Genomic DNA, 12,038 nt, shown 5'->3' on the forward strand with positions numbered 1-12,038 from the left:
AGCAAAAAGAGTGCATGAGGAGACGGAGGGTGCTGGAGACAGCTCCAGCGTGGAACCGCCCCCCCCCCCCCCCCAAAACAGCTGTGACTCGGCGGCCAGGCTTCAAGCCCAAACAGACAGTTCCCCCCGACCGCAAAGCGGTCAACCAGGAGCCCACGTAAAGCGGGGGCTTATTGTCCCTCAGCGTAAGCAACCAACATTTGCGTACATCATGGCAGCATCTCAAGACCCAGCAACATGGCAGGGAGTCGGCGTTTCTTGCGCGGCGGGAGCGACGGTCGACTGCCTCTGTAAACGACGTATATGATTTATGGTACTACATATCGAGGTAAGCCACATGCGGCCCTTTTGCTCTGATAAAACATGGCAGCGAATTTTAAGAAAGCCCTACGTGTAGCCACATTGAACGTACGAGAGGCTTGGCAAGTAGGCGTAGGTAGTACCATGCAGGTTAGCCGCCTATTCATTGAAAACGGCATTGACATCGCTGCCGTACAGTACAAGAAACCAAGGTCAGCAGCCAAGAGCAGACGGACCGCATGGTGCAGGCTTTCACTGCCAACTACAGCGTGTGCATTTCTCATGCTGTAGGAGCATCTGCAGGTTGCGCGCTATTTATACGCAGGAGTGTGGGAATTGTGGAGGAACAAGCTTTTGTTTGTGAAAACGGCCGATTTATTGTCCTAGATTTTGCCTTTACTGGGTCTCTTTGGCGTGTAGTGTGCGTTTACACACCCAACAAAGAGTGTGATCGCAAGGTGTTTTTTGAAAATCTAGAGCCGTGTCTGAAATCCAAGCGAAGTATTATATTTCTTGGAGATTTTAATTGTGTTTGTAGGCCAGAGCACCGAGCCAAAGGTCGGCCAGTAAGAGGTCAAAGTGTTACTGTACCTTTGTACCTTGGCACTTTGTGTGAAAGCTATGACGTTATACCAGTATCTTTTTCTGATCATTGCCTCGTTGTGTTCAGCCTGGGTTCCAAAGTAAGGAAGTCGCAATTGAAGTGGGAACTCTGGAAATTAAATGCTAAACTCTTAGAAGACGATCTCTTTGTAAACGATGTAAAACAATTGCTGCACACTGCAGCGAATGATTATAGTAGCTTTGCAGCCAGCTGGGAAGGCTTTAAAGCCAACGTAAAACTGAAAGCAATCGAGCGAGCAACTGTGCTGCAACACAAGGAAAAGCAAAAAGAAAAGGGTGTGCAGTGCCAGCTGAAGTTACTGCTGAACATCGAAAGTGCGCAGCCTGGTTTCTGTATGAAGCAGATAAAGGAAGTGAAAAGCAAACGAGCTTGTAAATGAAGATAAGTATAAAGGGGCAGTGGTGCGAGCATGCGCTGAGCGACTATGGCTGGGAGAGACGCCCACTAAGCGAACCCTGAGTGACGAAAGGAGTTATGCCCGCAAAAATGAAGTTCACAAAATACTGTACAGAAATAAGGAAACCACGGACCCGAATCTTATAGAAGCCGCATTTGTTGACCAATATCGAGATGTACTGGGAAAGGAGCATACAAAGAAAGGTTTCGAACTTGATTTTTTGCGGCGAATGCCCAAGTTAGATGACAACGTTAAAGAAAGATTGGAAGCGCCAATCAGTGTAACCGAAATAGAATGTGCGATTGAGCAGCTAAGTGCAGGAAAGTCACCTGGACCTGATGGCCTAGGCGCCATCTTCTACAAATTTTTCAAAGGAGAGCTCAGTTCTCTTTTGCATAGAGTCTTCAAGGAGGCTGATGATACGGAACAACTGCCACCCACATTTAAGACGGCTCATGCTGTCTTGATTCCGAAGTGTGACGACGCAACTAGGCTACTGTTGGTGGGGTCGTATCGGCCGATAAGCCTCACCAACGTCGATTATAAAGTCTTTATGAAAGTGCTGACAAGAAGGACACAAGGCGTTATAAAATATCTGGTAGGTCCACATCAAACCTGTGGCATTCAAAGGCGCACCATTACCACCAATGTACACGTGGCGAGAAGCATTCTCGAGTACTGGGACGCTCTCGGAGGTCGAGTTGCTATGTTGCAACTCGATCTGGCGAAAGCGTTTGATCGAGTATCCCATGACATCCTTTTTCAGCTCTTAGAATATGTCAATATTGGGAATATTATCACCAAAGGTGTCAAAATGGCATACTCTGAGTGTGCTGCGCACCTCATTGTAAATAAGACTTAGCGAAAGTATCACTGTAAAATCCTCCGTGAGGCAAGGCTGTTCATTGTCCCCCTTGCTTTTCGCGTTATATCTTGAACCCTTTTGCTTAAGCCTGATACGTGATGAAAGGATTCGCGGTTTCACGCGCGAGGGAGCAGAAGTTAAGGTGCTTGCGTACGCGGACGATGTCGCTATCTTCTGCGATAATCGAGCCAGCGTTCAAGAAGCTGTTCAGGCGGCGGGTGATTTCTGCGATAAAACAGGATGTCGCGTTAACTAGGACAAGTCAGTAGGTTTCTGGCATGGCGAGTGGGACCAACAACTTGAAGTGTTTGACAACGTAAAATGGACAGCGCTGCCTTTGAAATATCTTGGTGTGCCCCTCCAGCACTATGATGACAGTGATCAATACTGGAAGGATGAAATAGAAAGTGCTCGGGATGAAACGCTTGCATGGAACGGTCGCAATCTTTCCATGTTCGCACGTGCAACTATTGCTAATTTTTTTCTAGTCGCAAAGATATGGTATGTTCTGCAGGTATTATTTATGTCGCGTGTGACCTTACAAAAAATACATAGTGTTTTCTGTTTTTGTGTGGCGTAGCACATGGGAACGTACGAGCAGGAGCAATTTGTTCCATTCGCTTCGTAATGGTGGTGTGGGTCTTGTGCACCTATATTTGAGGCAAATTGTGTCGCGTTTTTTCTTTCTTCGAGACCAGAATGATGATTTTTTTGCGCACATTCATCCATGTACATCTGCGAAATGCTCTGCCCGCGTACATCGTGTCATGTTCTGTTAAAAGAAGTGCAAGGGTAAAAGGATTTTGGCGTGAAGTTTGGTCTTTTCGCTTGTTGAAATTGCGTTTTTCTTTAGAGTACTTAAGTTCGGTAACAAAAACGAAATTGTATAAAGATTTATTGGATGCCATGCTACCCATACCAATGTACCGACAGCTAAGCTGTGCAGGCTCAGGCAGGATGTTCTCAGAAGGGTTAAAAGAATGCCAGTAAAACCCTGCGTTAAAAGCTTTTTCTTTCAACCCCATAGCAACACACTTCCAGTCAAAACATAGCCGCCGCGGTGGCTGAGTGGTTATGGCGCTCGGCTGCTGGCCCGAAAGACGCGGGTTCGATCCCGGCCGCGGCGCTCGAATTTCGATGGAGGCGAAATTCCAGAGGGCCGTGTACTGTGCGACGTCAGTGCACGATAAAGAACCCCAGGTGGTCGAAATTTCCGGAGCCCTTCACCACGGCGTCCCTCATAGCCTGAGTCGCTTTGGGACGTTACACCCCCTTAAACCAAACCATTCATTGGGACATCCTTCAAAGGACGTTAAAGACCTGCCAATCACACCGTATGGGATCCGGTTTTTGCCTGTATAGGTGACGAGGGGGTTTCCCTTATGACCTCATCATGCTACTCGGCCTGCATAGTTTATGGACTACAAGGGTGGCATTTAGAAATGCTGATGTGAACGTTCGGCCAGTGAGAGAGAATTTTATAGAAAGTACATCTTTGGCCACAGGCGCGAAAAACAGACACAACACAAGGCAGAAAGACGGGACGGAGCGCCCGTCCCGTCTTTCTGCCTTGTGTTGTCTGTTTTTCAAGCCTGTAACTAAAGAAGTACAGTTACTAACTTGCCCAGCAAGACTTTATTTTATATAAAGTGTTATGTACGTGCGGGGAGCTTACCGTGCCCTACTAGAGCCACCTGAATGGCTACCCGTGTTGGATGAACGTGCTGCTCTGAAGCTTTAAATTGCTGCGTTGACCCGAGCGCGGTCAGCGTGTTTTAGTGGAGTGATGTGACTGTTGTAAAAATTGGCAATAAAAAAAAGCAGCGGTGGCCTAGTGGTTGAGCATCCGTCTCGCATGCGGGAGGTAAGGGGTTCGATCCCCAGTGCCGCCGGGTACCCACCGGTGATACAATGGGCACAAGCTTCCCATGGCATGGCGCTCGGCTTAAACAGGGTGAAATGTTTGGGAAATGGGTCTTTGACCCCACCTTGAGCAAACGAAAATAGGCTTGTGCCGTGGTGCTCTTTGGCCGCATATGCCCTTGCGCCATAAAAAAATCCTTATCATCAGAAGGCGTAAGGTTGTTTCTGCACTACGTGCGATTTCCATTCAATGGTCATTGAAAGCCATTCGACCGATATATACGTACCAGTGACGTGCTGTGGCAAATACACTTCTGAGAAAGACTGCGTCTCCGAGGACTGCAGCCCGGATAAAAAAAAAATTTTCAGCGCATAATAAATGTGCAATTCAATATTCCATATAGCACTCCTTGTGGCAGCTCTCAAAAGGTTGGCAATATTAGTTATATAGTACGTCATGCACGAAGCAACGTATTTTCTTGCTTTTCCATTAATTATTTTTTTTACAGAAGTCAAACAACAAGCAGTCCTGTTATGACCTTTATTCACATGAGTCTTCACGAATGCAAGGTGCGAATAGCCGTGTCCACGGTATGTTACAGGTAAAAATATATAGCGTTTATTTCTCGCGCATCGCCGACATGCAAGGCTTTCTCGCCACCTGAAATTAGGCACGCAGATTCTCTGAATGTATGCAAGGGTGGAGATGATTGGTCTTCATTGCTCTCAATGGCTGCGGTGAAAAGGAACGTATTCCGTCTTATGTAATATGAAATGACCGTTTTCACTTTTTGTTGTGCTCGCCTGCGTATGCACTAATGAAAGCTTGGAATTCCGCAGGATAAGGTAAATGAACAGGGAAAGAAAAAGTCCCGTGCACGAAAGCCCATCTGTTGAGGACGAAAGCGACCTAGTCTCCTCGCATTGTCCCCCAGAAGCTAGGGTAACCGTGAGTGATGAACCGCCCTGCCGGAGGATAGTAGTTGCACGGGCAGTACCACCCTTGAGGGGCAGCAAAAAAGGAAGGACGGAGGCCCCCGGAGCCGCGGAAGCCTCCCTTGAGGAGGTACTTGAATTTTTCCATTTTCTTTCCTGGCAGAATGGTGCCGATGCCGGGACTGCCCATGAAAGGTGGACCGCCGCCCGGGAATGGAGGGCCTCGGAAGGGCGGGTATCCGCCGAAGCCTGGCATGAAGGGCGGCTGGAAGCCGCTGGCCGGCAGCGGCGGCCGTGTTAGGTGCCTCCAGGCCTCGTAGTCGTCGAACCGGGACGGGTCCAGGTCTTCTTCGAAGTCGCCGTCTTCCCTCGGAGGGAGGCCTTCGCTCCTGTCTGGCACGTCGTGGTAAGGCCTTTTTCCAGGCCGGTAGGGAGGCTCGCCGTTCCCGTAGTGCTTGTCCGGGTGCCTGTGTCCGTAAACCGTGAAAGGCGGCCCGTCGCGGTGACGAGGGTGATCATCTGGCGGGTGACGCCCATGGTGGGCTGGTCGGTCCCTCTCTGGGAACAGAGGCGGAGGCTTCAAGAAGCGCGACCTTTCGAATTCCGGGTCGAACTTGGGCTCCAGCGGCGACTGACGGCGACCACCGCCGAGTGGCGGCCGGCCGGCTTCGCCGTCTCCTCGGAAGCCCTTAGCTCGCTTGTGAAGCAGGTAATCGTCCTTGCGGTCCGGAGGGGGCGGCCGCTCACCAAACTTGTCCGACAGGCTGTGGATGTACTTTGGTTTCGGCGGGTCCGGTTCGTCGTGTCGTCGTTTGACTAGGGACGTCTGCTGCATCACCGTCGAGGCCGGCTGGGAGCCCTCTGCTACGACAACAGTGACAGGTGCCAGTGGCTTATGGTTTGTATTCTTCCCGTATATTGTCACCACCCGGTGCACGCTCCCAATGTTCGATTCATCAAAAGGTGATATGGACGATATCGGTGTGCCACGCAAGTCGGGAGTAAAAATGACCTCGGGCAACAGCTTCGGCACGGTGAAGTTGAGCGTCTCGTAGTACCTCGGTTTGAGAATTCCGCGCCATTTCTTTCCAGGCTTTATTGTATTGGTGTCGTCGAGGAGAGCACTCAGAGCTGCAGTTACATTTGGCGCCTTAGCAATGGCGTCATTCTTCAAAGAAACGTCTCGTTTCACGAAACTTTTCTTCAGCGGAATCCATTGTGATTGTGGGGCATCGTGCTGGCTTCTTAAGTTGAATATGTGTGGACCTGTGCCGGCGCTTTCTTGCCTCAGTCGTCTGTACGCAAACTGCGAAGAAGGATGTTGACTAATTGGTTTGTACGTCGTCTGAAAAAGCTCAGAGGCGCTTGCACCTAAGGAAATGTCTCCCATTCTAGGTGTGATGACCTTGCTATAGGGTTGTTCAAAGTGATGTTTTTTGTCTCCGTGTGGTGCGGTGGGTGATGAGTGGGACAGTGTCAGCACACCGCTCGCAGCCACTTTCTTGTGAGCGAGCATACGAGGGCTCGACCAGTGTTTGTGTACTGCTGACTTAATCGATAGCTCTTCCTTAACAGCAGAAGTGTTCAACTTAGACGCTTGTTCCGAATGTGTGTTTGATACCTCGGTGATCTGAATGACTGGTTTGTCTCCAATGTTGAACACGTGTTTATACTGACGTGTTTTATCACGCTTGTGACCCGATTCGGATTGGTCAATTAGATCTCCCAAAACAGCTCCAAGTACAGACACTTCGTAATCAGACGCCAGCGCCTTTTTCCTTTCCGCCGGTTGGCCTAGGACAATAAAAGCGTGATTAAAAGAGACGGGTATCTCGTGCTTGATACTGCTGCTTGGAGACGTTATAATCCTCATGGCAGGCTGCAGTTTGAAGTCTGACGCTGCAGCTTCGCTGTCAATTTCGCTGCTTCTTATCTTGGCCCTAGCGCCGTGGGTACGTTCCGTCGGGAAAGATGTCTTGGCCCGCTCAATCTTCTCGTCGAGCACTTCCTTGTGAAGCGTATGCAAAAGAGGTCTGCTTTTGGGAGCATCTTCGAATGTGAATTTTTCCATTGGCAACGGCGCAACAAAGGTTTGATTTTTCGCGCGTGGTGCAGTGTAGTTGCGGCGGTACTCAGATGAGGGACGCTTTTCCGGTCCATGGGCTTTGAGCATGGAATATGTAAGGGATGCTTTGTCCCCGGTGGTATAGTTCCTCTTCCCGGCACGAGAGGGGATCTTTGTGTCGTATCCTGTCGGCTTGTTTGCGTGAGTTCTGTTTGCCGCAGACACAAAGCTTTGCGGTGCTGGCTGCCGTCGCTGTGTATGATTCATCAGAATCCAATACGGGTTCGATGGCACGAACGAGCCTTCGCTGCCCGACTTCATTTGCGCACTGCGGGAAACGTTCATGGACGCGAGCACATGGTGAAGGTTGAAGAGACGTAGCAACTCTTTAGCCAGGTCCAGCTGGTTCTTGCTGACACCACTCGACGACATCTCGAACGAGGATGGGTGACGTTGTTCGCCGCCATGTGAATGCTGCACTAACGCCATGCAGACCAGCCCAACCTGCAAAAAGAAGATGCACGCAGATGAGCAGGGGTTCATCCAACATTCGTGATTTTGGAGGAGGTTTTGCGCGCAGTTGCAGAGACCGGGGTTGTGCTAGCAGGAAACTTAAGAGGAAGGGGGCAAGGGTGCGCATAAGCGCTGTGCATGATAAAAACACTGACCGCTTCCTTTTTCGTTTCGGCTGGGTTATGTTTCTCTGCGTTTGATGCAGTGCTTACTGGTTTTAAATGTGACCTTGTGGCTCTGTCACCAAATATAGAAAGGAAGACACCCGCCGCGGTGGCTCATTGGCTCTGGCGTTCGGCTGCTGATTCCAAGGTCGCGGGATATAATCCCGGCTGCGGCGACCGAAATTCAATGGAGGCGAAATGCAATAACACCCGTGTGCAGTGCGATGTCAGTGCACGTTAAAGAACCCTATGTGGCCTAAATTAACCCGAAGTTCTCCACTACGGCGTCCCCATAGCACATGTGCGTCTTCCGGACGTTAAACGCCACAAGTTACATGAATAAAAAAAGACGACCATGATGTGCATTATGTTCGTCAAATTGCAGCAATGTCACCTTTTCTGAGGCTTGTATTCTATAGTAGACGGTATTGGACCTGGCGAATTCTTGCTTGTCGCGTCTGAAATGGTGCACTTCCAAAGCTTCCGGATCATTACTGACATTGCCTAATGCAACATTCGCAAGGGTGGTGTGGAAGGTTCTTTTTATTGTTGCTAGGCGGCGTTTTTGTGAATTTTCTAAACAGTGACTGATGTACATGCTTTCCTTTCTTTCATTTTATTTTGTGGTGCAAAATCTGCAGTTTTTCTTTTTTTTCGTCGCCGCAGCCACACTAGATTTTAAGCGGCCAGCCAAACAGTTTCCAGATACCTTTGCATTATCGAGGCCAATGTTTCAAATGTACTTGCGGCCAGCTGTATTGCACGCGAACTGGCACTTACTGTATGCCGAAAAATAAAAAAAACAACTTGTTATAGCTCCGTTCAGTGCAAGTTGTTTGGACGGATTCATACTATACTATTCTTTTTGTTGCCATAACACGAGAACACATTAAAATGTTTCACACCTTAAATTCTTTAGCAAAGCACTCTGTAGGAAATCGGACGTGCATTTTACAGTGAACATGTGAGGCATTCCGCGAAGAAGGCACGCGTAGTTTCGTCACGCTGTTTCGCACGCCTAACACCAGGGGCGCCGCAGGTGAGCACGCGATTACGGGTGAGCGCGCGCCACACCCGCAGACTACTACGGTAGCGCGAGGCGCGTTCGGCTGGCGCAGTAGTTTCTCGAACAATGCCCGCGTTTCAATGGAGGCGAAACGCAAAAGGCGCCCGTGTGCTGTGCGATGTCAGTTTGTGTTAAAGATCCCCAGGTGGTCGAAATTATTCCGTAGCCCTCCACTACGGCCCCTCTTTCTTCCTTTCTTCTCTCACTTCCTCCTTTATCCTTTCCTTTAGGGCACGGTTCAGGTGTCCACCGCGAGATGCGAGACAGATACTGCGCCATTTCCTTTCCTCAAAAACCAATTTGCACTTTCCATGACAGACACACAGCAACCGGAGGAAGTGGAGGAAGCAGCAGCGGCAGTCCCCGCTCGTCGCTGCTCTCAGCAGCGAGACTGTCAGCGCCTGCTCAGGGAAGATCTCGCCGTGCGCGCGGCGAACGTGATGCTTTATCGTCTTAGAGGACTGACCTAGCGTCGCCATCAGTTGCAACCCGCTGCTGCGCGAGAACGTCGAAAGCGGCAGTGCGGACGCTATGCGCGAAGTTTTAGCCGCGTCCAGACCTCTGCCGAACTGCCTGGTCATGGTAAGGGCATGCAGGAAGCCGTTGGGTGCCGAGGAGTGTTGAACGCGCCAACGAGAAGCGGCGTTGACGAACGTTGGAGGGAGACGTACCGCCACCGGCGGTAAGAAGCCAATGTGTACAGCGGGGAACAGCGCCACCTGTGAATTCGAGCGTGAGATGCTTACGAATCCGTTCCGTCACTCGCACCCGGCGTGCGGTGGACTGGTTCCGGCTATGTTTGGTGCTCCTGCAACCGGATAACTTCGAACGATTGCGTCAGAACTTTCCGACCGCGGATGTTTGTGCCACGCGCAACAACTGCGCGGAGCGGCAATGTGTGGCCCGTTCCAACGGATGCGGTTGCTGCGAGGCGCGCGCGTCGTTGCTTTCGAAGCTTTCCCATCTCTCCACTCTCTTCTGTCTGCACGCGACAGTGGAAGAACGCAGCGACAAAAGTGGCGTAGCTGGCGCCCGAAAAAGTATACTTGACAGCGTTCCTACATCATCATCACCTGTGGCCACCTCATCCTCGCCAACTTCGTAACCTCATCCGCCCACCTAAATTTCTGCCGCCGCCTGCTACGTTTGCCTTCTCTTGGAATCCACTCCGTTACCCTTAACGACCATCCGTTATGCTGTCTTCACATTTAACAGAGTATACTGACGGGCTATGCTCAACGAAAAACGTAGCGTTTTGACAGGACAAAGAAAGCCGAGGAGCACCCGTCCTGTACTCGCCTCACTCGCGCTGTGAGTAGGCGGTGGCGTCCACCTACAAATTTGGACAGTAATGCGCCTTTCCTTTTCCCAAAATCAATGGAAGGCTTATAGACTCCCTTGAGTCAGAGGGAAGGAAAGGCGCATAACTGGCTAGTTTGGTCAGCATATACCCTGGGGTTTACTCTCCCTCCTGTCAACTATGTGGCCAACATGCCACTATATCCCACATACTCTGGGCTTGCCCTCAGGACTCCCTTCCGCGAGGTTTGCAGCTCTCGAATCCAGACCAGTGGGAGGCCGCATCGCTCAGTTCCGAATAGGACACATAGATCCGGGTTGTGACAAGAGCCCTAGATGTCGCGGAACGCCACGGGCTCATGGCCACTTGATGGGGCTATAACCCCACACCAACTGCTACCTTGGTCGACGTAAATAAAGTTTATCCTCCTCCTCCTGGTCAGTACACACCCCAGTCGATGACGTCATTTGCGTGCCGCGTTTCGGCCACTGGTTTCTGATGACGGCGGGGTTTTCGCACAATGATCCAAGTAATGCTTTCGCTTAAAAAAAAAGAAACCGCAGTGCCTTTGTAAATGAAAATGTAATGTGCACGAAGTAGAGCATCATATCCCCCGTGATCAGGGCGATAAGATGCAAGATGCATTGTGGTCGGAACTACATGCTGTAGAATATCTTTGAGAAGTTGTTAAGAGTTGCGCTTTTGGGGATGATATCAGCTAGCAAAAATCTTCTTTTGGCTCCGGCTTGGAGCTCACGTTTATTTAGTGCTGGTCGTAACTTCCGCTGCTTATAGGTCCAACACGTGTAAAACATTAAAGATGCCCTGACCCAACCCTTTTCTGACCTCGAGAAATGCCTTGGAGACTGTATACAAGGCGCCTGACTAGCGACGTTGGCCCATAAATAATTTTTTCTACACGCATGAGATGAGCGCATAAATTGAATGCGCAATATTTAGGGTTTTCCAGCACCCCGGATTCCTTCCTCCATTTCCCCCATCGTGCATCCGGCGATGTAGCTTGAGAGGCGGCGCTGGTGCCTTCCCGGTTTGGCGCGGACGCTGACCTCTCAAGGACTGCTGTCGTATTACATCATGATGACGAAAGGAAGGAACTGTAAGAAGAGAAGACCTCATTCTTGAGCTCTTTTAGTGAGCGCAACGCACCGCGTAGAACCGCATAGCTTAGCTGATACCTTCACGGCGGCGCAGCCTATTCGCTGAATCTGAACACTCACCACGTTGGGCTGTGTGGTTCAGGGCGCATTTAAAAGGCCCGAACACCCCTCCTTCACTTACATTTTTATTTTTCAGCTGCTTTGTTGCCGCCCAAAACCTGCGGTCTTTGTCACTGCCAAACAAAAACTTCCATATGCTTGACGAACGAGCCTGGATGGGGTAATGTTCGGCGTAGAAGTATAAAATTATTCCTTTGCTGTCGACTGGATGATAAGACCACAAGTTTAAATAATAGGCGCTGGGGCTTTTATAGTTTTAACCAGGCCAAGCTTAATAGCAAAGATATCGAATTACGGCACGTGACGCTTACATTACACATGAAGCAGATTAGAGTGCTCGCTTGGAACAGGAATAATAATAATTAAAAAATAATTTTAGGATGTTAAAATAATAGGGATATACTATGCTGCAACAGAAGCAGTCAGATGAAGGTGATCTTCCTTTGGCGGCATTATGCTGAATTAAGGAAGAGGCTCAGTTTTAACTGCGCCCGATCAACTTGAAACCATTTTTACCTTTCTGTAAAGGGATTCTCGGCAGTTCCAAGCTGGGAGAAGCTTGGAAGCAAAATTGGCTATTGGTTGGAAGCAAAATAACTTTTTTTGAAGAAAAAGAGAAAAAGTTCACTTTGCTTTACTGTGCTTTGCGTAGCAAAATGGCCATATGCGCAGTGTCCATAGGTATAAAACAACAGGCGTTGTATTT

At 49.7% G+C, this 12,038-nt stretch overlaps 1 protein-coding gene across 1 annotated transcript in view; it reads right to left on the bottom strand.

Moving 5' to 3' along the window:
• Positions 1 to 4,844: 4,844 nt before the first annotated feature.
• The window catches only part of LOC144114481 (uncharacterized), a 45,050-nt gene continuing 37,856 nt past the window's right edge, over positions 4,845 to 12,038 (bottom strand). Inside the window, exon 10 of the mRNA XM_077648247.1 lies at positions 4,845 to 7,555. Coding sequence (XP_077504373.1) covers positions 4,961 to 7,555 — 2,595 coding nt within the window. The 3' untranslated portion in view covers positions 4,845 to 4,960. The remainder of the gene's footprint in view (positions 7,556 to 12,038) is intronic.

This window comes from Amblyomma americanum, chromosome 1, assembly GCF_052857255.1.
Source record: "Amblyomma americanum isolate KBUSLIRL-KWMA chromosome 1, ASM5285725v1, whole genome shotgun sequence".
Taxonomy (NCBI): Eukaryota; Metazoa; Arthropoda; class Arachnida; order Ixodida; family Ixodidae; genus Amblyomma; species Amblyomma americanum.